This window comes from Desmodus rotundus, chromosome 7, assembly GCF_022682495.2.
Source record: "Desmodus rotundus isolate HL8 chromosome 7, HLdesRot8A.1, whole genome shotgun sequence".
In the NCBI taxonomy this organism is placed as follows: Eukaryota; Metazoa; Chordata; class Mammalia; order Chiroptera; family Phyllostomidae; genus Desmodus; species Desmodus rotundus.
Window position 1 is genome coordinate 75,814,543 of NC_071393.1, and position 27,664 is coordinate 75,842,206.

Sequence of the window (27,664 nt, forward strand, 5' to 3'; positions counted from 1 at the left end):
CTAATATCCATCAACATACGGCTGGTTAATCCTGCCCCATGCACATACCATCTGCTTCCCATCCTCCGTATTATTTTGAAGCAAATCCTAGACATCATATCATTTATTTGTGCATGTTTCAGTATGTCTTTAAACAGATAAGAATTTTAAAAATATTAATATTAGAGTAATTTTCAAATCTAAAAATGTAAAGTTTCTTAATATTATCAAATATGCTGTTGAAGCTCATTTGATAAATAGTATATCATAGAACTTGAAATCCAACAAAAGACAAAAAAATCTTTTAAGCAGTTTCTGCTTGAAGGAGAAAAAGTTTTAGATCTTGATTATTTAAATTGCTAGTGAATCCGAATCTGTATTTTAAGGAGACCCCCAGGTTGTTTATTAGTGCGTCACACACTAGAAAGCTCCCCAGGCACCCGGATTCTTCTCCACACTTGGAAACCTCTTGGCATACGAGAGGCATCGAAATAAAATGTAACTCTCCCATTCCTGTCGCCCCATTTACAGCAAAACTCATTTACATGAATAAATGTTAAAACTGAAAATTTCCCATTTCTTTAGCCCACTTAAAACGAAACTCTGAAATAACTGTCTATACCAGCTAGCTCCAATTCCTGTGCTATTCTCACTTGAACTCACTCCAACCAAGCTCACTCTAAGTCCTACCACTTCATCAAAACTACTCTTGCTTAGGTCACTAATATCCTGCATGTAGTTAAAGCCAATGGTCAATTCTCAATCCTCTTTGATAAGATTAATCACTCTTTCCTTGAAAGAGTCTTCATGTGTGCGTCCAGAGCATTGGTCATCCTCCTCAATGTCCTCTACTCTGATTCCACTTCGTCTCGCTGACTTCTAAATAGGAAATGCTTGACTCAGTCCAGTCCTTCAACCTCTTCTTTATCCTTGGTGATCATAACCAGTCTCACGGCATTAAGTAACATTTATATCTGATGACTGACAAATTTTCATCTCTGTCCTCATCTCTCTTCCTTGTTACCCTCATTTGGATAGCTAACTGATGCCTAATCTTGTTCCCACTCCAACTTCTTCTACCTAACTCAGTAAATGTCAATTGCTTCCTTCCATTTGCTCACACCAAAATAGTTGGCATCATCCTTGATTCCTCTTCTCTTTCACATCACATATTTGATCCATCAGCAAAATTCATCAAAATATATGTAAAATTTGACCACATCTTAGCATCTCTTCCCCTGGATATATACACAGTTTTCTAACAATTTGAGATCTTTGCTTAAATGTCACTAAGTGAAGCCTTCCTTGACCATCCTATTTACAATTACAGGCTCCACCTCCTGCCTAGCAGTCTCTCTGTACCTTCTGCCTGCTTCATCTGCTCAAACTTATTTGAAAATATAATGAAGGAGAACTTCCCCAATCTGATGAAGGAAATAGACTCCCAGGAAGTCCAGGAAACTCAGAAAGTCTCCAAGAAGTTGGACCCAAGGAAGCACACACCAAGACACATCATAATTACATCACACAAGATTAAAGATATGGAGAGAATCTTAAAAGCAGCAAGAGAAAAAGAGACAGTTACTTACAAAGGAGTTCCCATAAGACTATCAGCTGATTTCTCAAAAGAAATCTTGCAACCAAGAAGGGGCTGGAAAAAAGCATTCCAAGTCACGAAAAGCAAAGACCTCCATCCAAGATTGCTCTATCCAGCAAAGCTATCATTTAGAATGGAAGGGCAGATAAAGTGCTTCCCAGAGAAGGTAAAGTTAAAGGAGTTCATCATCACCAAGCTCCTACTATATGAAATGTTAAAGGGACTTATCTAAGAAAAAGATCAACACTATGAACAGTAAAATGACAACAAACTCACAACTATCAACAAATGAACCTAAAACAAAACAAAAACAAAAACAAACTGAGCAAACAACTAGAAGAGAAACAGAATCACAGAAATGGAGATCACATGGAGGGTTATCAGTGGGGAGGGGGTGGGGGGAGGGTGGAAGTGAAGGTAGAGGGAATAAGAAGCATAAATGGTAGGTACAAAATAGACAGGTGGAGTTTAAGAATTGTATAGGAAATGGAGAGACTAAAGAACTTATATGTACGACCCATGGACATGAATTAAGCGGGGGAGGAATGCGGGTGGGAGGTGGGGTGCAGGGGGGAGGGAAATAAAGGGGGAAAAATGGGACTATAATAGCATAATCAATAAAATATATTTTAAAAAGAAAACAAAATAAGTTTTTTAAAAGGCTGAAATAAATTTTCAAGTCTTCATTTTCAAAAAATATATATTAGCAAATGGAATATAGCAAGGCATAAGAAGATCATACACCATGATCAAATGGGATTTATTCCAGGAATGCAAGGTTGGTACCTTTACAAATCAATAAATATGATTCCCTACATAAACAAAATGAAGGCTAAATACCACATGATGATATCAATAAATGAAGAAAAAGCTTTTGAGAAAATCAGCACCCATTCATGATCAAAAGTCTCAGCAAGGTGGGAATAGAGCGAACATGCCTACACATAATGCAGGCCATATACGACAAACCCACTGCCAGCATCATACTCATCAGGCAAAAACTACAAGCATTCCCCTTAAGCTTGGGAACAAGATAAGGATGCCCCTTTCACCTCTCTTTTTCAACACAGTACTGGAAGTTCTAGTCAAAGCATCAGACAAGAAGAGATAAAAGGCATCCAAATTGGAAAGGAAGAAGTGAAACTGTCTTTATTTGCAAATGACATGACACTGCATACAGAACCTAAAGATTCCACCAGGAAACTCCTAGAAGTGATAAGTGAATTCAGCAAAGCAGCAGGATACAAAATTAATATGCAGAAATTAGTTGCATTTTTATATGCCAATTACAAACTAAAAGAAAGGGAAATTAAGAAAGCAATCCTGTTCACAACTGCTTCAAAAAGAATAAATACCTAGGAATAAACCTAATCAAGGATGTAAAAGACCTGTACACAGAAAATTGTAAGACACTGAAGAAAGAAACTGAAGAGGCCGCCGCAGGAGGTCTGGACACTGGAGGCCGCAGGACTGGCTGGTACTAGATGACAAGATCTTAACTGAGTTGCTCTAAGGACTGATGCCTAAACTGTCCCAGCATGGCCTATCAAGGAAGAGGTGGGCATGGCCAGTCCCTCAGCTGTGCTCGACCATATTAGCCCTGGAAATCTTTTCACATGTTGAACTCAGATCCCTAATATATGCACGGTGTATGACTTTTTCTACTCAAATATGGGCAGCGTGGAAAGCCCATTTACCAGCTCTCTCAGTGCCTGACTGAAAGAGGACACAAGGTCATAACTGTCACCCATACTAATGGAAATCAAAAAGCATCCGTTACTTCACGAAAGGCCTCCAAGTCTATTACTTGCCTGAAAGTTATGTACAACCGATCTACAGGCACGACCCTCTTTCACAGTCTGCCACTGCTCAGTACTGACTTGCTTGGTGGTCTGATGCCTGAACTCTGTCAGAAATACTGAGATTTAAATTTTATAACTGGGTGAAAGGGACTGGAGAGAATAATTCTGGAAGAAGTATGGGAAAGATACCAGCTACATCACAGTGTGCGTCTCTTGGGAGCCTTAGAACACAAGGATATTAGAAATGTCTTAGCTTAAGGACATATTTTTCTTAATACTTCCCTTACTGCATGGCAACTGTGAAAGCAGCCAGTTGTGGTTTACAGGTAGTAGTACCAGGGTTGGTGGAATTCCTAAAGCACTTCCAGAAAACATTATTTTATGGTGAGCCTTCTATAAAACCTTTGTGTGAGGGATTGGAAAATGCTATTTCCCAACTGAAGTCTGGAGCATTGCTGGCTCCCAAAAAAAAAATCTGTAACATAGTAAAGACTTCTACAGCTGGAGGAATGTTGCGGAGAGAGGTGACCAAGTGTAGAACTGTGTGGCAGGAAAAACCGTGTTACCCATAGACAAACGACTGGACAGGCTCGTCTCACTGTGGCCCAGTAACAGGCTGCATTTTTGCTTTGTTGGCTGTATTTAACTTTCTCTTTCTCACTTTTCCTGAGATGGATGACACCAAATTCTTTCATTGATGTCGTAACAGATGCCACAGGGCCAAAGGGTACCTGGACTCATCAATATCCTTATAGTAGAAAATGGGGCAGGAGTAACGAGATGTCTAAAACTAGGTAGAAGAAAGCCTGGATTGGAAGATTTTAAACACTTATAATAGTTGTTAACACTTATCAAAAATAACCTTGCTTTATTCTTTTTCGAAAGTTAATTTAATAAGTTATGCTACCTCTATATCATTCAATGTTTTATTTTGAGGAAAGATAACTTATACAATTCCCGAGTATAGAAACTCCTTGCATTTATTTAAAATTTAGGAGAGAACCTATTTAAGCCACTCAGGTATGAAATTTTTCAGACTACCGAAATCCCTCTAGCAAATGTTTTCACATATTTTAGGAGCTTTGGGTGCTGAAGGGTCATATGTTTTCTGGGCAATTATTTTTGGCCAATTTTATATGTTCTATCATTAAATAGATATTCACCAGATGTTTATAAGTTTTCTTTAGGGAAGTACAATAACTCCGAACTATTTTAAGTCACGTCCATGTACCTTTATTAGGTGTTCAAGTTATGTTCCTAAACATTTATTGGGTGTAGTCAGTAAGTGTTAGGTATAATCAGCAGGTTTCTTGAGTAAAAAGATCTGTCAGTTACCAGCACGCTTTAAGCACCTACATTGCATACAACATTGACCTAGATACTTCCTGCCATGGACCAGAGTGCATCTGCTGTTCATCACTGAAATGGCTCACTTCACTGTAGTCACAGTCGATGTGAAATTGTCAAATCATGCCAAAAATGCACATGCTTTTAATGCCAGGAAACGGCAGCTGACATGCTCCCAGTACTTCTGTGATCCCATTGTGTGTGTTCTGCTAGGTAGAGCCTTCATTTTTGATTGTGTTTATGAAAACACTTTTTGCCTTTTAATTACTAGGGATCAATATCACTGATAAGTGTAGAGAGAAACCCTCCCATCTTTCAGTACATAATTTAGTTCTCTGTAAATGCCTTTGTTTTCCCCACAGAATGTATGAGTGTGCACCATCTCAAACTCAGCCACTACCCTGTACCTTTGAGAGACATCACTTCCCTTCACTTGTGGCCTCGCTGATGTCTGGTAAGTACTGTCAGTGTGCACAAAAGCCTTTGCCCAGAATGTTTTATTCAGTGAGTTGGGTCTGGAAATTTTAGGAAGGTAAGTCTCTGTGGACGGATGTGTTAACTGTAATTGTTGTTGCCCAGAGCCATGGGTTTTAAAACCCCAAATTATCTAGATAGTATGTCTTAGTGAACTCCTTCGAGTAAGTTTTTGCCATAAAAGACTGACATCAAAAGACTGAGGAACATGTAGGTACACTTAGATTCGGGCAGTACTGTGATTCTGCACAGGATTTATTTAATGACAATATTTACAAAACTTTTTAAAAACTCTCTTAACATGCCTATTAACCAGTTGCCACTGATGTAAAGAAATACTTGTTTTTCATACTAAAACACAAATGCAAGAGTATAATTTTTAAAATCTAAAAGTTAGGAGTTCTTTAGTTAAAGAAAAATGAACTGACCCAAATCACTAAATCTTATTGGAATTTTTATGCACAGAAACTGACATATAGATGAGGAATAAACAGTGCCAATATTCATGATAAAGTGAGAAACTGACATTTGGCTTTATTTGGCAGTTTTAAAAGGCACACTCTTTTTTCTTGTATTTTTGGCTTGGGGCATTTTTATTCAAAATTGTTATTAAATTGTCATTTATTTTCGATGGATATGGGATTTAAAGTTCTTCTTGCATATAAAATATGTAATTTGCAAATTAAAATTATTTAACAAATGGAAGTAAATTTGCTTGTTCTAGTAAATCTTATTTTTTTTTGATATATTTATTGATTATGCTATTACAGTTGTCCCATTTCCGTCCCTTCACTCAACTCCATCCTGCCCACTCCCCCCCTCCCACATTTCCCCCCTATAGTTCATGTCCATGGGTCATACTTGTAAGTTCTTTGGCTTCTACATTTCCTACACTATTCTTACCCTCCCCCTGTCTATTTTCCACCTATCATTTATGCTACTTATTCTCTGTACCTTTCCCCCCTCTCTCCCCCTCCCACTCCCCTATTGATAACCATCCATGTGATCTCCATTTCTGTGGTTCTGTTTCTGTTCTAGTTGTTTGCTTAGTTCTCTTTTGTTTTGGTTTTAGGTGTGGTTGTTAATAACTGTGAGTTTGCTGTCATTTTTACTGTTCCTATTTTTTATCTTCTTTTTCTTAGATAAGTCCCTTTAACATTTCATAGAATAAGGGCTTGGTGATGATGAACTCCTTTAACTTGACCTTATCTAAAAAGCACTTTATCTGCCCTTCCATTGTAAATGATAGCTTTGCTGGATAGAGCAATCTTGGATGTAGGTCCTTGCCTTTCATGACTTGGAATACTTCTTGCCAGTCCCTTCTTGCCTGTAAGGTGTCTTTGGAGAAATCAGCTGACAGTCTTATGGGAAGTCCTTTGTAGGTAACTGTGTCCTTTTCTCTTGCTGCTTCTAAGATTCTCTCCTTCTGTGTAATCTTGGCTAATGTAATTATGATGTGCCTTGGTGTGTTCCTCCTTCGGTCCAGCTTCTTTGGGACTGTCTGAGCTTCCTGGACCTCCTGGAAGTCTATTTCCTTTGCCAGATGAGGGAAGTTCTCCTTCATTATTTGTTCAAATAAATTTTCAAATTTTTGTTCTTCCTCTTCTCCTTCTGGCACCCCCTGTAATTCGGATGTTGGAACATTTCAAGCTGTCCTGGAGGTTCCTAAGCCTCTCCTCATTTTTCTGAATTCTTGTTTCTTCATTCTTTTCTGGTTGGATGTTTCTTTCTTCCTTCTAGTCCACACCATTGATTTGAGTCCCAGTTTCCTTCACATCACTATTGGTTCCCTGTACATTTTCCTTTGTTTCTCTTAGCATAGCCTTCCTTTTTTCATCTAGTTTTCGACCAAATTCAACCAATTCTGTGAGTGCCTTAATAACCAGTGTTTTGAACTGTGCATCTGATAGGCTGGCTATCTCTTCCTCACTTAGTTGTATTTTTTCTGGAGCTCTGAAGTGTTCTGTCATTTGGGCCATTTTTTTTTTTGTCTTGGTGCTTCTGTTACTTAAAGGGGCAGAGCCTTAGGTGTTCACCGGGGCGGAGTAACGCTGGTTGCTGCGCTGTGACGCTGTACGTGGGGGAGGGGCTGAGAGGGAGCAAAGGCGCCCACTCCACTCTCCACCGGATTTCAGTCACTCCCTCCGCTACCCACAATCAAATTGGGCCCCTCTGGTGCTGGTTCCCGAGTGGGTGGGCTTGTGCACGCTCTAGTCCCCTGTGGGTCTCTCCAATGACCTCTCCTGTGAGGCTGGGAGTCTCTCCTGCTGCCGTCCCAACCAACACGGGTGTTTTCAATCAGAGGTTTGAGGCTTTATTTCCCGTGCTGGAGCCCTGGGCTGCGCGATCTGCTTCGCTCCCCACCGTTAGTCCCGGTTTATCTGTGTGCGAATGTGGGGCATCGGGGTGCTACCCGCCGCTCTGCCTGCCCCGCTCTCTGCCACTCTGAGTCCGGCCCTCTCGGTTTATCTGTGCGCGAATGTGGGACTGCAGGGTCTGCTAGTGGTCAGACAGCCTGCCCTGTTCGTCCCACACTCCGCCAGTCTCGGTCCCGCCACGGCCACGCAAGTCCTCTCCGCCCCGGTGCCCGTCTCCGTCCCTCCTACCGGTCTGGATGAATGTTTCTTTTTTATCTACTTGGTGTCGGACTTCCTTGCCGTTCGATTTTCTGTCAGTTCTGGTTGTGCGAGGAGGCGCAGTGTGTCTACCTACGCCGCCACCCTGGTTCTCCATAAATCTTAATTTTTAAGCTTCCCGGATACTTTACTTGTAACTACCAGTGTTGCACTCATCAGCATGTGGGACTACATTGTTCTACCCTGCTACTTACTGTTTATTTCAAACTGAACTTACAGTGATGAGGGATTTATGAAAAATGTATTGTATTTCTTTTGACATTACAAAGTAGCACATATAAAACTGATTTATGAAAACATGCTACATGTCCTATAAAAATAAAGACTACAATGAAATTTTGACAAAAAAAAAAAAGAAATTGAAGATACAAATAAGTGGAAGTACACAACATGTTCATGGACAGGGAGAATTAACATCATTAAAATGTCCATATTAACCAAAGCAATCTACAGATTCAACAGAATTCCTATCAAGATTCCGTATTTTGCCCTGACTGGTGTGGCTCAGTGGATTGAGCACCCGTCTATGAACCAAAGGGTCACCAGTTTGATTCCCAGATGAGGGCACATGCCTGGGCTGCAACCCAGGTCCCCAGTAGGTGTTTTACGAAAGGCAACCATACACTCCCCTCTGTCTAAAGATAAATAAAATTTAAAATAAAAAGATTTCAATGACATATTTCATAGAAATAGAACAAATATGTCAAAAGTTTACACAGAACCACAAAAGGTCCTGCATAGCGACAATGATCCTGACAAAGAATAAAGTTGGAAGAATCTTACCTCCTAATATCAAACTATACCATAAGGCCACAGTAATCAAAACAGCATGGTAGTGGCATAAAAACAGACACAGAGACCAATGAAACAGAATAGAGAGCCCAAAATAAACTCACACCATTTTACAGTCAATATTTGACAGAGGAAGCAAGCACATACAATGGGCTGAAGACAGTTTATTCAGTAAATGGTGTTGGGGAAATTGGACAGATATGTGCAGAAAAATGAAACCACCACCTTCTTATACCACACACAAGAATAAATTCAAAATGGATCAAAGACTTAAATGTTAGACCCCAAACCATAAAAATGGAAGAAAACATAGTCAGCAAAATCTTGGACATTGCTTGTAGCAATATTATCAGATATATCTCCTCAAGCAAGGGAAACAAAAGAAAAAATAAACAAATGGGACTATATCAAACTAAAAGTTTTTGCACAGCAAAGGAAATCATCAACAAAATAAAAAGACAACCCACAGAATGGGAGAACATATTTTCCACTACATCTGATTAGGAGTTAATATTCAAAATTTATAAAGAAGTTACAGAACACAACACCAAAAAGCAAACAACCCAATTAAAAAGTGAGCAAAGGACCTGAATAGACACTTCTCCAAAGGGGACATACAAATGGCCAATAGATGTATGAAAAGATGCTCAATATCACTAATTATCAGAGAAATGCAAATTAAAACCACAATAAGTATCACCTCACACCTATCAGAGTGGCTATCATCAATAAATCACAAAAAACAGTGCTGGCAAGGATGTGGAGAAAGGGAGACCCTTTTGCACTGTTGGTGGGAATGCAGACTGGTGCAGCCACTGTGGAAAGCAGTATGGAGATACCTCAAAAAATTAACAATGGATCTGCCTTTTGACCTATCAACCCCACTTCTGGGAATATATCTGAAGGAACCCAAGCCATTAATTTGAAAGATCACAGAACCCTATGTTCACTGCAGCGTTATTTACAATTGCCAAGATATGGAGGCAGCCCAAGTGTCCATCAGTAGATGAGTAGATAAAACAACTATGAGGACATGTACACACTGGAATATTACTCAGCCATAAAAAAGAAGAAAATTTTACCCTTTACAACAGCATGGATGGACCTGGAGAACATTATGCTAAGTGAAAAAAACCAGTCAGAGAAAGAGAAATACCGTATGATTCCACTTACATGTGGGGCTCTAACGAACAAACTGAACTAACAAACAAAACAGAGGCAGACTCATAGACAGATGGACAGCAGATAATAGCTGGTGGGGGGGGAGGTCGGCGGGGGAGGGTTTGAGGGTTTGAGCAAAGGGGAGGCGGGACACATGGACTACAGTGTGGTGTTTGGGGGGGAGTGAGGTATAAGGGACTAAATGGTAATGGAAAAAATACAATAAAGATTAAAGAAAATATATATTTAACAAATATGATTTGCAATATATCTTTGAAGAGTAAATAAAGTCCCTATAAATTTACTCTATTAAGTTTGGTGTTTCAATGTCATTCGCCACAATTGCAGGTTTTCCTACAGATGTTCCTTGAATTCTCAGTGGTGAAATGAAACCCTAACATTTTTCAAACTTTAACACATCTACAAAATGTCAGATACCTTTTCTTATTTCAGAACTAATTTTTATATCAACTGTTATAGAATTACTACACTAGGAAGCTGCAATACTGTTTCAACTTAGTCTTTTTTAACTTGCTCTTCCATATACGAAGCGAATACTTACTTGACTATGCCATATCCCAGACTGACTATGATGACCAGGGTTCGAGCCAGTGAACGTTTAACTGCTGAAAGTAGCTCTGCAAGGATCAGGGCACCTTGGACTATGAGAAAGAAGAAAGGGGGAAGGGATGCTGTAAATCTACGTCTGAGAAAAGGTGCAATTCTAGAACCAGAATGTAGATCTCTATTAGTCCTACTAAAAATATACTTCTTCAATTCTTTCAGTTTTACAAGTATATAAGATGATATAACATAATCTTACTAATGTGAATAGCAATACTGCTGTGTTCAGTTTACCTTCCCTCTCCTTCCCCCACTTCACTAACACCTCACCCTACCTGGACAGTTTATAGCATCTAGAAAATATTGTCCCCATTTTTAAAAACTGAAATATAGCTATCCATAGAAAAGCACAAAACACACACATACACACACAGTTATCAATTCATTTTCACATCTACTATTTTCAAGCCCTTTCAAAAACCAGTGAAAGATTTAATTAGAATACCTTGCAACAGTAATTATCAATAATTAAATGATCTGATGAAAGAACTGAAGCTATCATAAAAAACTTCACTACAAAACAATTTGTCATTATCTGTTCACATTCCTAAACCGTAAGCAGCCTTTTACCCTCTTATTTTCCGGGTATTACTGTATTTTGCCAATTCTTAAAGGCGTCCCCATGCCCATTTTAACATCTTTAAAATCAAAGTGTCTTATTATCAATGGTATCTTAAAAGCAAATTGGCAGTATTTGCTTTCTTTCTTAGATGTATGTAATAATGGTGCCTTAAAAATCAATGGCAATGAGATTCAATAATGGTAATAGTCTTTCCCAAAATGGCACTACTTTTATGAATACATTTCAGTAAAATTGCTCTTAAATTACTGAACCCCCAAGTTGTAAGATTAAAAACAAAAGTTACAATAAGCGCTATTCTAATAATTAAGTAATTAAAAACTTAAACCTATTTAATGATTGCTGATCTTAGGAAAATTGTCACGTCTCATCTGCCAATCATTCACAAACTCGCATTTTTCAGTTACATACCAGATTCTCCCTTGTATCGGATGTTCTGAAATTCTGCATAGAAGACAGCCTTCTCAAGCATTCCCAGGAAGATGACAGCACCAATCCAAAACTGAATTCTCAGGAGATCCCTCCAGTAGCAGGCAGACCATGCCAGCCATAGAACACCAAACAGGACATACACAATACACATCACCATGAAAAACTGTCATGGCAGTGGGTCAGAGAGAAAAAGGAGGATTAAGGCCAAGAGCCATTTAGAATCAACACAAACTCTTAACAAGCTATTAAAAAAAAAAACCACATATACTTTCTACTTACAAAGTAATTACTTTACTTCTTTGGATTTTGATACTAATACACACAAAAAGTTGTCTCCTCTTGCGGAGAGGGAGACTACCTAACGGTTTGTCGTCAAGCGCTCCCTCATCTGTACTAAATGAGCTTTTGCAGCTCACGGTGTAGAATTATGTAACTGAAGAGAACACTAAAGGAAAAAAAAGGCAGGGCCAGGTTTAGATATATCTGATGGCAATGAAACACGACAAAGTGGGAAAACTGTAAAATGGAAAGGAAGAACAAAAATATGAACAAAGAAAATCTGAAAATACACTAAGGATATGCTCATAGACATATACACACACACTAAAAAGGATGAAACCTCATCTCTTAGTCACTTTGAATGGGATCAGAAACTACAGAGTTGTAAGAAGCACCCTGCTTTGGAGCCTTAAGAGAATGTGAGCTGTGAAACGGTCCTTGAGGCGCCTTTCATCTCTACAACTCCACAAGTCACCAACTCTTCCTGTTACAGACGAGAAAACGAGGCTCCAAGGGGCTCACTGACACTCCCAAGGTCACAGTCTAGTAAAAAGTTAAGTGCAAAGTACAAGCAGTATTTTGTGAACTGTTCAGGAACAGTTCTTTAAAAAAAGAGTATTGCCACAAAACACGGATACTCTTTCAAGCTAAACTCATTTAATAATGAGGTTAAAAAATGTAAGTTCAGGGTGGGGGCGGGGACAGTGGGTAGAGGGGATTACAGGAACTACTATAAAGGACACATGGACAAAACCAAGGGGGAGGGTGGAGAGGGGGGAGGGAGGTGGGTTCACCTGGGGTGGGGTGGAGGGATGGGGAGAAAAGGCATACAACTGTAATTGAATAACAATAAAAAAAAAAAATGTAAGTTCACTTACAATCATCAGTGGGTATTCTTCAAGGGTGAGGTATTCATAGGGACCTTTCACTTCCACAGTCACTGCCAAAACACAGTCCTCAGAATTAATGTAAAGGATGCAGGAATTAAACAAAAACATTATCTGATATTTGCTTGATAAAATAACTGAACATTCCATTGGATCATTTACTTTTAACCATTTCAATCCCAGTGAATGCTGCATTTGTAGAGCACATTGAAATTCACCAAGTGTTTTCACGGTCCACACAGTGCCCCACCCAGGTCTCCACGCCACTGCTCCAGTCAGTATCTTAAGTGGAAAAGCCCTCTGTTTCCATCCTCACACTCTTTAAAGACTAGATTGAATGTATTTTCTCCACAAAGCCTTCTGTGAGCTGCCCAACTGCAACTTCCCCATATGCTCTAAATTCTAAACACACTTCATATGCAATTTTCCTTACAACACATCCTGGACTTTGAAAAGTACAGGGCTTCACCCTTCCCTTTGACTCCCTGTCTTCTCTCTCTCCTTAGCTCTATTTTCCTACTTTTTTTTTTACCTACTTCAATTTTATGTGACTTTGCTACATGAATGTATCATTTTTAGAAGGTCCTCAATAACAATAAAGTTTAAGGAAGCAGAACAAATTCACAGTGACAAGAAGCTGAAAGACTTGACTTAGTGAAGCAAACCTATGACTGTTTTTAAATTATAATAAATAAAACTTTTGGGATAAATTTTGTCTGATTAATAAAAACTGATTTATATGAGAAGTGATTTCTATATCCAGAGACAGACTAATAAATGCCTATTCAACAAGAATTTCCCACTAATTTTTATCAGGCAGAAAGAACATGCCATTATTAAAAATGAATCAGGTCTAATACTTTCACGAACAAAAGGAGTACCTCATAATAGCAATCACCAACATCGATCGGTTGCCTCTCACATGCATCCTGACCGGGGACCAAACCTGCAACCCAGGCATGTGCCCTGAGTGGAAATCAACCTGGCGACTTTTCATTTTGTGGGATGACACCCAACTATCTGGTCATATCATCTGGTCACACCCAACCATTTAGCCATAGTGGTCAGGGCTAAATCTATACCTTCTTAATTTAATAAAAGAACAAATAAAATAATTAGTGAATATCTGGCCACATTCTTTGCTTACTCTATGCCAGAAGTCAACAAAATACAGCACATGGACCAAATGTGGCCATCCACTTCTTGTAAATACAAAGTTTTAATAAAACAGTCACATTCACTCACATATTGTCCATGGCTGCATTCAGACAACGGTAGAGTTGGGTAGTTGTAGGCGAGAAAACATTTACTATCTGACCCCTTAAGAAAAAGTTGGCTAACCCCTACTCTATGCTAAAATATAACTTGAGTACTTACTATATACACACACTTTGGAAAATAGGGGATGGTCAGATGTATAAGATGTTTTCTGCCATCCTAGTGGATCACCATCTACAGCAGGAGTGTCAAACTCATTTTCAGCCGGGGCCACATCAGCCTCGCAGCTGCCTTCAAAGGGCCAAATGTAATTGTAGGGCTGTGTAAATGTTACTACTCCTTAACAGTTAAGCAAAAGCTCAAAGCTGCCACCAGGTAGAAACAAGTTGCCGACCGGATCAAACAAGGTGGAGGGCTGGACTGTGTGTGCCACCTGTGATCTAGAGGGAAAGAGGAAGTTACTTGAAAAGCATGTACCCAGAGAACTGTCCCTCTCAGCCAGACCCAGATGGATGGACCTGTATTTTCCAGGACAAAGTAAAAAGCCAACTGGGCAGAAGAAATAACAAAGACAGGTGCAAAATTGCATGGTATATTTAAAGAACATGCAGTCTGAGACTACACATAGTACATATCGTAGCATTTTAACACAAGGCAGGCAAAAGGTAAACTGGGACAAGTTGTAGTTTTATAAGCCGTGATGCACACTATGGACATTTTATAGGCAGTAGGGAGGCTTCAAAGGTTTTAATCAAGGAAAGAAAACTGAGAAAACTGTTTTAAAGAGAAATTTTTCACATGATGCAGTCTGTGCTTTAAAGTTCCTTCTTAGCTCCTAACAACAGATGGATAAAAGAAAAAAGAAAACAAAAAGAACATAAGCTGGAAACTGTGTGTGTGTGTGTGTGTGTGTGTATCAAGACCAAATGATGGCATCTCAGAAATTCAAGAAACATTTATCATTAGAAAACCAGTCATATAATTGCATCACATGAACAGATTGAGGAAATCTTTTTTTTTAAGATTATTTTTATACTAAAATATGATTGAGAATTATTTTTTTTATTGTTATTCTATTACTATTCTCTGCATTTTCTCCCCATCCCTCCACCCCACCCCACCCCAGCGGAACCCACCTCCCTCCCCCGAGGAAATCTTTTTTTTTTCTAAATATATTTATTGATTATGCTATTACAGTTGTCCCATTTCCGTCCCTTCACTCAACTCCATCCTGCCCACTCCCTCCCTCCCACACTTCCCCCCATAGTTCATGTCCATGGGTCATACTTGTAAGTTCTTTGGCTTCTACATTTCCTACACTATTCTTACCCTCCCCCTGTCTATTTTCCACCTATCATTTATGCTATTTATTCTCTGTACCTTTCCCCCCTCTCTCCCCCTCCCACTCCCCTATTGATAACCATCCATGTGATCTCCATTTCTGTGGTTCTGTTTCTGTTCTAGTTGTTTGCTTAGTTCTCTTTTGTTTTGGTTTTAGGTGTGGTTGTTAATAACTGTGAGTTTGCTGTCATTTTTACTGTTCCTATTTTTTATCTTCTTTTTCTTAGATAAGTCCCTTTAACATTTCATAGAATAAGGGCTTGGTGATGATGAACTCCTTTAACTTGACCTTATCTAAAAAGCACTTTATCTGCCCTTCCATTGTAAATGATAGCTTTGCTGGATAGAGCAATCTTGGATGTAGGTCCTTGCCTTTCATGACTTGGAATACTTCTTGCCAGTCCCTTCTTGCCTGTAAGGTGTCTCTGGAGAAATCAGCTGACAGTCTTATGGGAAGTCCTTTGTAGGTAACTGTGTCCTTTTCTCTTGCTGCTTCTAAGATTCTCTCCTTCTGTTTCATCTTAGCTAATGTAATTATGATATGCCTTGGTGTGTTCCTCCTTGGGTCCAGCTTCTTTGGGACTGTCTGAGCTTCCTGGACCTCCTGGAAGTCTATTTCCTTTGCCAGATGAGGGAAGTTCTCCTTCATTATTTGTTCAAATAAATTTTCAAATTTTTGTTCTTCCTCTTCTCCTTCTGGCACCCCTGTAATTCGGATGTTGGACGGTTTCCAGATGTCTTAGAGGTTCCTAAGCCTCTCCTCATTTTTCTGAATTCTTGTTTCTTCATTCTTTTCTGGTGGGATGTTTCTTTCTTCCTTCTAGTCCACACCATTGATTTGAGTCCCAGTTTCCTTCGCATCACTACTGGTTCCCTGTACATTTTCCTTTGTTTCTCTTAGCATAGCCTTCATTTTTTCATCTGGTTTTCGAACAGATTCAACCAATTCTGTGAGCATCTTGATAACCAGTGTTTTGAACTGTGCATCCGATAGGTTGGCTATCTCTTCCTCGCTTAGTTGTATTTTTTCTGGAGCTTTGAAGTGTTCTGTCATTTGGGCCACTTTTGTTTTTGGTCTGTTACTGTAAGGGGCGGACCCTTAGGTGTTCACCGGGAGGGGGTAACGCTGGTCGCTGTGCTGTGATGCTGTACGTGGGGGAGGGGCCGAGAGGGAGCAATGGTGCCCGCTCCACTCTCCATAGGATTTTAGTCACTCCCTCTGCTACCCACAATCTAATTGGGCCCCTCTGGTGCTGGTTCCCGAGTGGGTGGGCTTGTGCATGCCCCAGGCCCCTGTGGGTCTCTCCAGGAGGCTGGAAGTCTCTCCTGCTGCTGCCCCAACCCCCACGGGCATTTTCAATCAGAGGTTTGAGGCTTTATTTCCCCAAGCTGGAGCCCTGGGCTGCGCTGTCTGCTTCACTCCCCACCATTTGTCCGGTTTATCTGTGTGCGAATGTGGGGCCCTGGGGTGCTACCCGCCGCTCTGCCTGCCCCGTTCGTCCCACACTCCGCCAGTCTGGGTCCCGCCACGGCCACGCAAGCCCTCTCTGCCCCAGCCTGTCTCCGCCCCTCCTACTGGTCTGGATGAATGTTTATTTTTTATTTCCTTAATGTCGGACTTCCTTGCCGTTCGATTTTCTGTCAGTTCTGGTTGTGCGAGGAGGCGCAGTGTGTCTACCTACGCCGCCAACTTGGTTCTCCCCGAGGAAATCTTTATGATCATTTTAAGCAACACAATCAAAGCATGTAATAAAACTGAGTATTCATTCTTAACACACACACACACACACACACAAAATACACTTAGTAATTTTTTTATTTTTATTTTTTTAAAAATTAAAAAAAACATATTGAGACATTAAAAAATTACCAAAGTCCATTAATAGTAAAATTATTTTAAAATTGCCAGGTTTTGACTTTGTAACTAACTTTTGACAAGTCTATTTCAGAATACCAAGAACATGATACTAATTAAAAATGTAAAAAGCTGGAGGATCAGATGAAAGAAAATGAAATCTAGTATCTATAATATATGAGAAGAAAGCATATGTGAACTACCTAAGGCTATCTGGTACATCTTGGGTACAGAAAAAATGTTTATTTCTCTCCCTCAATTTTTCTACTTCAGAACATTCTTCATTATTCCCTCCATTAAAGCAATTACACATGACCCACTATGCATGTCACAACTATGTAATACAAATATAAAAAAATGAAATGTACTTACTAGTAAAAAGATTTTCTTTTGATGATTCCTTTGAGGATGAAATGCCAATATGTACAATAAAAATGTATGGTGCGTCTTGCCAAGTTTTCAATGGATCATGCATTGCCTAGAGAGAAAAAGGCATTACAACTTCAAGTCTTCAGAATTAAGAACATGAGTTAATAATACAGTATGAAAATTTTGTTTCAGAATTACAAAGAATTTTTACTTTTAAGTTATAAAAGCAAAATGTTTACCAACATGGAATTGTCTTGAGACCAGAAAATAAAGATCTAAAACTAAATATATTTACTGCAATGCTGTTTAAAATGACAAGATAAAGAAACATAAATGTTCAATGATATTGAATCTGTTAACAAATTGCAATGTATTCATATAATAAAATATTATGCAGGCATTTAAATAATGATGCCATAAATATTTACCGAACTGGAAAGATGACCATGTTATATTGTTAAGCTCTAAAAAGTTACTACATAGTACATATTGTAAAACTCCCATTTATTTTTTTTAAATCCTCACCCAAGAATATGTTTTACTGACTTTAGAGGGAGAGGAAGGGAGAGAGACAGAGAGAGACATGGATCAGGTTCCTCCCATATGTGCTCCAACTGGAGATGGAATGCAAAACCCAGCTATGTGCCCTGACCAGGGACTGAACCCTCAACCTTTCAGTGTATGTGACGATGCTCCAAACAAGTGAGCCACCCAGCCAGGGCTAAGATTAACATTTTTAAATAAATTAAATATAAATATGCACAAAGACCAAAGACCAGAAGACAAATTATTTATAGTCTCTGTGTGTGGTAGTATAACAGATGATTATTTTCTTTTCATTTATGTATATTTGCTGAATTTTTTATAGTAAACATATACACATTAGCAATAAGAAAAGACCCAATGGATGTTCTCTGTTGAAAAAATAATAATAAAGTCTGCCATGCCTATATCATTTTTAGGTTAAAATTCTATACAACTATACTGGAGCAGGGAGGGTAGAGACACTTCCAGAATGGCAAAATAAGAACCTCTGAAAATGTACTCACCCAATAAAAGCAGCAGGAATATGGGCAAAAATATCAAAATCAATTTTCTGGAACTCTGGAAATTAATTATGGCAAGACATGCAACAATCCTAAAACTACTTCTTCAAGAAAAATAGCTGAAGAGGGTTCTCAGTAAGAAAACCAGCTGAATTCCGACAGTAAAAGCAAGCTCTGTGGTGTTTTTGTTCACCCTAATCCCATGCCCGTTCCAAGCTCCTTGAAACCAAAGTACTCACAACTATACCATCTGGGAATAACAGAAGTTTGGCAACCACTGGAAAAAACGAGTTTGGAGAACCCCTAAAGCCCAACAGCCAGAACTATCTGGAAGGTGCTAAAAAGCTCCATTCCCAGGGCTTAACTTTTATATGACCTGACTCAGAGCTCACTCAGGTGGAGGACCCTGTACTCATAGCACTCTCAAAAACACTCAGCAACTGTGAAAGATCGCAGCTGCCCCAGTCAACATTACTAGGTGGGGCCAACAAGAGGCTGACTAAAAACTTAAAAGGAAAAATCGGAAATAAGATGTCCATGGGACATTCTGAAGAGCTCTCAGATACTCCTGAAAATCTAGAAGGCGGTGAGTACATGCAGGGCTGTGCATGTATGTGTGAGACTGTGCACACATGATCGAGAGAGGCCTGAGAATGCCCTCATCACTCACCTCTGGCTGGTGTTAAGGCTCTGCACAAGAAGGAAGTAAGAGTTAAGACAGTTTTAAATTGTGACAGAAGCCAGACATTAGGCCACAAATTGTATGATTCCATTTATATGAAATGAAGAGAACAGGCAAATCCTTACAGAGAGAAGAATAGTGGTTGCCTAGGGCTGGGGGAAGGATGGAATGAGGAGTGACTACTAATGGTTTATGCTGTGACTTTCTGGGGTGATGAAAAATGTTCTGGAATTAGATAACAACTGGTGGTTGCATAATTTGTAAATATACTAAAGAACACTAAATTTTATGTTTTGAAAGGGTAATTTTTGAGATATGTATATTATGTCTTAATAAAGTTGTTATAAAATTAAAAGCTTTAATCAGTTTTGTAAAAAGCATGACCCAACATAGATAACTATCTTATTTCCTCTGTATTTTAAACTGGCAAAGTTTTAAGGAATTACTGTGAATTAGAAAGTGAATTATGCAAATTTAAAGCACATTTATAGTATTCAACCTATCTCAACTTTCTGAACTCTGTTCCAGGTATATTCTATCACAATATAATTTCACATGGGGTTTAAGGTTCTTTCTTAAATGTTTTTTCCTACTTACAAGTAATATTTGTAAAATACGATATAACTGGAGCTGCCACCCCAGAGGAACTGCCTTGCATGTCTTACTCCCCCAATCTTCGGAATGGGCCAGAGCAACACTGTATTCTACACAACTGCTTGCGAAGCTAACAGAAAGGCAGACAGCCCGACTACCAGACTAAAAACTAAAGACATCTTTTAGAATTAGCACCACCATGTAGAGCTAAAAAAAAAAAATCTTACCTTATTTGCACTTAGAGAAATTCCTTCCTTGACTTACTAACTTGAATAGAAATTCCTTTCTTCAATTCACATAATTTTTCCCCTCCCTTTTTTCATAAATACCCCTTGCCTTTGCCTCCTAATCAGAACATTATTTGGGTTTCTGCCAGAATCAGTGATTTCCAGAACTGTAATTCTTTCTGGATCTCAAATAAATGCCTTTGCCTCTCACCTTGGCTTTTTATGTTTAGGTGGACATATTTAAGGGGTAATAAGTACAAAAACAATACAGAATGATTGTAACAAATACGGAAAACACAAAGAAGAAAATAAAAATCACTCATATCATCATCCAAAGACAACCGTAACACTTGGTGCATAGCTTCCAGTCTTAAGTGTCTTTTCAAATGCGAGCATACCAGGATAATTCAAAATACACAAACATAAGAATATACTGAAATAAGTATTCAATCTCCCAAATTCATTACAACACTTACAATTTTTTCTCCAGTAACAGTAAGATTTGTTCCATTCTCCTTAGCCTTAAATATTAAAAAAAAAAGAAAAAATTAATTCAAATTTTTAACTTTACTCTCAGAAATACTTAACAAGGAAAACAATTACCTCCTGTTTTTCTCCTAAAAGAGGCAATCGATGCACAAAATCCCCAGAAAAGCTCTATGAAAGAAATGTAACACTAAAATTAAAGATGTATAATAGTAAACTGTAAATCAAAATCCACAAAAATGGTTAAAGCAAAACACACGGCATTGAGAGACAAAAGATTTTCAATTAACCACAAACAAGTAAATAAAACTCTGCTGGGAACTAAACTACCAAAGCAAACTACTTCTATAAGAATTACAGATATTTAAGAATGACAAAACCCTAGATGAAAGACATATGCTCGGGATGGAGGGATCTTCTAGTTCCCTACCCTTCTACAGATAAGGAATGAAGCTTAAAGCTGTATGTAGAAATGGGATTTGAATCTAAGATTACTAACTCTTGGTTCCACTGCTCCTTCCACCACAACACACTCCGTGGCTATAAAAAACCTACTCTAATTTTAATATTTACCTTCCTTACCAGTTATAAGTAGATGAGGCATTCTCCTTCCTGAGTAATTAGAGCACATATTTCAATTCTGTTACATTAGACTGGAGGAGGGGAAACCTTACCAATAGGGGTATATGATGAGACCCTAGAAAGATTACAGCAGATCTAAAAGTAGGGAACCTTGGGCAACAGTATATACAGTAAGTAGTGTTCTCAATCAAATCTGGAAAACGTCAACCGATTCTCCTGGGGCCGGGGATAAATTTGGAGAACCAACAGAAACCTTCCTCATCAACATCACATTGTACCTAGCTTTCTTTTTCGACCATTCTTCCACCATTTAAAAGATATTTTCTTTTTCTTCCAAGTCTATAAATCTAAGCTATGACAAGAACTCAATCTTTATAGTTTAATTACTTCATTTGCTTATAATTACTCACTTAAAACCTTCGTAACTACACAGAAAATCTAGCTTTCCATGAACTCCTTGCCTCTTTAAGGCAATTTGTTAAATATTGTGAAGCAATATTTAAATGCAGTAAATATGAAGCAAAGGCTGTAATTACAGTAACTATTTATAACACCTATAAAATAAATATTTCTTTAAAAATTTGTGTCAAATCCTCTAAGAAAAGAGAATTTTACAGTATAAACTCCACTTATATGCGAGAAATTCAACGCTTTGATTTCAGGTCTGTAGCAGTAAAATCTAAAAACGTTAATTTTGGGGGAGACACATAAATTAGATGAAACAACAAGAGACTTAAAAATTGGTGGTTTCAACTGTCCATCAGGGGATGAACAGATAAACACAACGTGGTATGTATGTACAAGGGGTGTTATTCAGCCTTATATAAAGGACTGAAATTCTGATACATGTTACACGGATGAACCTCAAAAACACTTTGCTAAGTGCAAGAAGACAAATATTGTACGATTCTACTCCTAGAAGATATCTAGAATAGTGAAATTTATGGAGACAGAAAGTAAAAGAGCTATTACGAAGAACGTGTGTGGGGGTGTTTTATTTTGTTCTTTTTTAGAGAGAAAGGAAAGGGGGGGAGGAAAGGGGAGAGAGACAGAGAGAGAAACATCCATGTGAGGAAACATCGACTGCCTGCCTCCCATGTGTGCCCCCACCAGGAACCGAACCCCCAAACTTTTTGTGTACAGCACAATGTTGCTCTCCAATCGACTGAGCCACACCAGCCAGGGAGGGGTGTTATTGTTTAATGGTTAAGAAGTGTGGTCAGTTCAGGATGATGAAAAAGTTCTGGAGGTGGCCAATGGTGATAGTTGCAGAACAATGTGAATGTACTTAATGGCAGTGTTTGACACTAAAACAATGATTACAATGGTCAATTTTTTTGTTTTGTATATTTATAATAAGAAAAAAATGGGGGGTTGCTTTTTATACACACAAAAAGTACATCCTCTTCTATGAGAGAAAATATGTAGGTGGCTGGCCATGCACCTGTCAGAACATGCTTCTAACTTATTTCTGCCAGAAGAAAGAACCGGGGAGGAGGAAGTAATTATCATGCAAAGTACAGGCATTACACTTTTCAACTCTTCTATTTCCCGCTAACCACTACCAAACGTTACTTGTGTCTTAAAGAGTTCACTGCAGTTCTGGAACAATTTGGATGCTGCTTGGTATTTCCCAGACAATTCCTTCTTTTCCAAATATGTCTCCATATCATCTGCCTGGAAAAAACAGAGAAAATACAAGTACTTAACTTACTTTTCACAAGTAAGAAACTAGAAGATATACACCGCCCATAACACAAATACCGCTTGGGGTCTACTATTTTAAAAATTAACAGCACAAGATGAAGACTCCACATTAGTATCCAAGACTCTAACAGTGTTAGACTCCAAAGTACAGACATCCAATCTATGGCTCACAAGGGGTAGATCCTCTAAAAATTCTAGCAAGACTGGGAAAATGTCAGACTCTAGAGGGGTTTTTTCCACAGAAAATATATTTGTAAGACTTACTCGACTAAATTAACACCACCAATGAAAAGATACACTTGTGCTCATAAGCTAAGATAGAGCACAGAATTGTTGTAGCCCTTCACAGCCCACTGCTGATACTCTGGAAAAATTGATCATTTCTGTGGCTTCATTGATCAGTTCTGTGTAATCTTCTCTGATACCGACATGCCTAATCTTGCCCTTCTGTTTCTAAGGTCCAATATCACATCCCTAACTATCTATTTCTCAATTCCAGAATTTTGTTCTATGGAAATCCAAAATAATTTTTAAGTTAACTTGTACTACCTACGAAGACGGGATTGTAACCAGTTTATCACAAGTTTCAAATATATGAAGTTTTTAACTGTAAATTCAATTAGTAATCAATTAGGAGAAAAAGATTTCCGAACAATATTTCAAACCGTATTTTGACATTATCATCTCTAAATTCTTCAGTTCTTTTAGTCCTCCTCCTATTAATCCTACCCAACATTGTATAACAAATGCCAAAAACAATTACCAACACCACAAAAAAGATAATTTAAACCTAATACTAGGCAGAAATTCAAAATGTTTAAGGTCTGAAAAACTGACTGACTGGTAGAAATTTTTAATAGACCAGTCAGATAACCTTTGACAATAAACCTCAAGAATAGCAAGGGAAATGTAATACATTAAAAAAAAAATTAGCCCTGGCTGGTGTGCCTCAGTGGATTGAATGCTAGCCTGTGAACCAAAGGGTCGTTGGTTCAATTCCCAGTCAGGTCACATGCCTGGGTTGTGGGCAAGGTCCCCAGTAGGGGGCATGAGAGAGAAAACCACACATTGATGTTTGTCTCCCTTTCTTTCTCCTTCCCTTCCCCTCTCTAAAATTAAATAAATAAAATCTTTTAAAAAATTAAATAAAGAAAGCAAACAGGTTAAATGTACTATGGAAATTCTGAAAGTGTGGTCCACAGAGGTCTAAGAAAACTATTTTCTTCTTCTTCCTTCTTTTCTTCATCATCGTCATCATATGTTATTTGCCTTGCACTGATAGGTGAAAAAGTAGAGACGGGTAAAACTGATGCCCCTTATCAGGAACCAAGGCAATAACACCTAACTGTACTAGTAGTCATGGTACTCTTCACAGTCACAAACTTGCAGTTAAAAGAAAAAAATGCCAGTTTTATTTAAGAATATCCTTGATGAAGCAGTAAAAATCATTAATGTTATTAAATCGGAACCTTTAAGTACATGCCTTTTTTTTTTCTGATTTTTTTTTTTAATCCTCACCCAAGGATATACTCATTTTAGAGAGGAAAGTCGGGGAGATATAAAAACATTGATCAGTTGCCTCCCATACACAACCCATCCGGGGATTGAACCTGCAACCTTTTGGTATACAGGTCAACGCTGCAAACAAATGAGCCAGCTGGTCAGGGCAAGTACATGCCTTTTTAATATTCTATGACACAAAATGGGAAGTATGCAAAAATACTACAAACGTGCTGAGATAAACACTTTGCAACTGATCTGACTTATAACCTGTCTTTTTTCATTTACTTCAAAGAATGATTGACAAAGTAGTTATTCAGATTTGGTTATTTGGGTGATATTTTCTTGAATATGGGCAGAGGAAAGCTGTCAGGAAAACAACTGACAGTATTCATTGCCAATGATAAAATTTGAATTCTCAAGCAAAAATAGAACTTTGGAAAATTTGTTATCTGCCTCACTATGAGCTTAACAGCTTCTAGTACTTTGAGGTTCTGATGAGACTGAAGAGTGATACTGACAAATATAATTTTGAGTTAACTGGTAAAATGAGTTAATATTTGCAAAGCTTGTATAATTCAACCAACCAGTATTTTCTAAATGACCAAGAATGATGTTACAAAATCAGACATGGGTAAGAGACCAAAGTACAAGACACAAAAATTTATTTATTTATTTATCTTTTCTATTCCTCATCCAAGGATATGTTTTTGATTTACAGAAAGAGAAATTGAGAGAGAAATACCTATATGAGAAACATCCATCCACTGCCTCCATTATGTGCCCCCATTAGGAATTCAAACCCACAACCTAGGTATGTGCCCTGACTAGGGATTGAACCCACAACCTTTTTGATGTACGGGACAATACTCCAACCAACTGAGCCATCCAGCCAGGGTGACACACTAATTTATTTTACTGTAACAGATTTTTTAAAAAGTTCACTGATAAAAGTTCAGATTCCACATTACAACTAACCTTTAAGAAACTCCACTTGTTATGTTTTGGTATAGAAGCAAAGAACAATACCCACAATTATCTGAAAACATTTTAAAATACCATTCTCTTTTCCAACTGCCTATCTGTGTAAGACCGTATTTTGTGCAGGTACTTCAACCAACAGAACTTACACAACAGACTGAGTAAAGGCTACAAGAATCTCGCTGTCTTCTACTATACCAGACACTAAGTAAATGTGCACAAATACATAATAACACCACTCTCTGGTCTTTTTTTAAAAAAAGAAACGGTCATTTTTCATTAAAAAATTTTATAATAACATGCACTAAGTTTATTATTGCTATTTTGAATTAATAAATGTTTCTCTATTTCCTCAGTTTTAATTTCTGATATAGCAACCTACATGAACAAAGGCTTTTGGAGTCTGCATAATACTTAAAAATGTAAGAGTTCCGAGACTAGTAAGTCTGAGATTTGCTGGCAGCTTGGTCTGCAACTTGGGAAGCACGGATGTAGTTTCAGTTTTTCTCCTTCACAGCTACAGGACACTCCTTCCTCTCTCGCGTCGGGACCTCATGATCTCTAAAGTCCAAGAAAAGTCTGTAATTTTATGTTCCTTACCTTGAAGGTATAGATGTCATTGTAACAATCAGCACTTTTCAGATACCAGGTTATATTCAAAGGTACATCACAAGGTTCTCCATCAACTATAAAATAAGAACCTTTGTGAATAAAAGATGATTCCCAAACCCCACATCCCATTTATTTCTTGCCAAAATGAGATACTCAAAGACTACCCCTCCCCCTAAAAGGTAATGACGTAATATGCAAAAAGAACTGGACAGTCTTTGAATAAATTAAGTATTGTTACAGAAAGAAAAAGCAGTGAAGCAGTTTTTAACCTTTGAAACTGTATCTATTTTTATGCTTTAAAACCTTGATTTCTGGTTCTCTGTTGGGAAAAACCTGGAAATAAAGCAGTCTTGAGTTAAAACCAGTCTTCTATTATCATTCAAGTATTTGTTAAACAGAGCACTTAAACACTATGCTACATAAATGGGAATAGGAGGGAACAAATTACCAAGACCCTTAAAAAGGTTACATTCTAGTTGGAGAGATAAGGAGTAACAACATTAGAGACGTCACAAGGCAGTATTTAAAACAGAGGGGAAAAAAAAATCATGGCCTAAATGTTCAAAGATATCAAGATTGGATAGAAAAACTATGAATAAAAAGCAAACCTGGCTGAGGAAGGTAGGAACTGCAAAAGCAAAAATAAAAGAATATTAGATTGTTTTCAAAACCCACCTTATGAGAGGCCTCAAGGAACTTTATGAAATCATAAAAGCCTCATATAACTTACTAAACATAGTCTGGAACACAATACTCTAGTAGATCAAGGTATTATTAGTCTGAAGACTTGGAAATGTAAATCTGACTATATGACTGACTAGCTGTTTCACCAGGGAAAGTCAGTATTTTTATCTTCTTTCTCTGATTCTTGCTGTAGAAGGGAAAATATATCTGAGATACCTACTTTGTGCGAACAACAGAGATAAACATGACTGCATCTAGGAAGCTACTTTTGGTTAACACCTCAAGTTAAAACCTTTCCCTTTTCTGTTTTAAATTGTTTTCTCAAACTAGTTTTTAGATGACACACTCTTACAAGGCTCAATTAAAATAACACAAAAGTCTGATGTTAAACAGAATATATGGGAATGATAAAAAGAATATTGCAATCTCGTTATGAACTACTCAGAAGAACCATACAGAGAAAGGATAAGTAAAATCCAGTAAGAGGTTCCCCCAAACAGGACGTCTGCAGGGAAATTTGGCTGCAAAAATACTACTATTAATGTTAAAAGACAGCAGTAAGAACTTTGAATGGATGGCTTTAAGAGATAATGAAAAAGTTCCTGCCAATTTCATGGAAAGCTATATACAACAAACCCACAAAAGTTTAAGATCAGAGACAAGGCAAATATGAGAAAGCACACAAGCAAAGTGAAAGATAATGTAGCTTATAAGAAGCTGCAAATCCTCCAAAAACAATGAAATGTAGACAGTTCAAAATATGTAGCTTGTGTAACTTAGCAAAATACCATTAGATCAAAATACATGAGAAAAAAAAGACTATACATAATAAAAGGAAAGAATATCATACAGGCTGTCAGACAAAAGACAAAATACTTCTACTCCTAAAAGCTACTCTTACCCAGTAAATCAACCTCATAAGAAATACCAGTGTGTCAAAGTAAATTCAACTGAAGTCAAATTTAAGTCATTATTCAGATTATATTGTCATGGACACAGTATATTCTTCTTAGAATTCTACCTGCCTCCTTCACCCCCAGTAGAGCCTTTTCCATTACTTCTCTGCTGTCTCAAACAGTGCCTGGCACAAAGTAAGTTTTTAATAACTATTTACTAAATGATTAAAAGAGTGAAATCACGGAACTATGACTTCCAACTCTGCACTTTCACAGACAGATACGCATAGAAGC

General features: G+C 38.0%; 1 protein-coding gene and 1 pseudogene across 3 annotated transcripts in view; one reads left to right on the forward strand and one right to left on the reverse strand.

The window, feature by feature from the left end:
• TMEM87A (transmembrane protein 87A) overlaps positions 1-27,664 on the reverse strand; it is a 48,243-nt gene that overhangs the window by 18,112 nt on the left and 2,467 nt on the right. For all 3 annotated transcript variants that reach the window (XM_053928227.1, XM_053928226.1, XM_053928228.2), the window contains exons 3-10: positions 25,779-25,864; positions 22,566-22,667; positions 20,526-20,579; positions 20,399-20,443; positions 17,377-17,482; positions 12,582-12,643; positions 11,404-11,587; positions 10,351-10,450 (exon numbers count right to left, since the gene is read on the reverse strand). In XM_053928227.1, the coding sequence (XP_053784202.1) occupies positions 10,351-10,450; positions 11,404-11,587; positions 12,582-12,643; positions 17,377-17,482; positions 20,399-20,443; positions 20,526-20,579; positions 22,566-22,667; positions 25,779-25,864 (739 nt within the window). The remainder of the gene's footprint in view (positions 1-10,350; positions 10,451-11,403; positions 11,588-12,581; positions 12,644-17,376; positions 17,483-20,398; positions 20,444-20,525; positions 20,580-22,565; positions 22,668-25,778; positions 25,865-27,664) is intronic.
• LOC112311084 (phosphatidylinositol N-acetylglucosaminyltransferase subunit A pseudogene) lies at positions 2,596-4,515 on the forward strand (annotated as a pseudogene).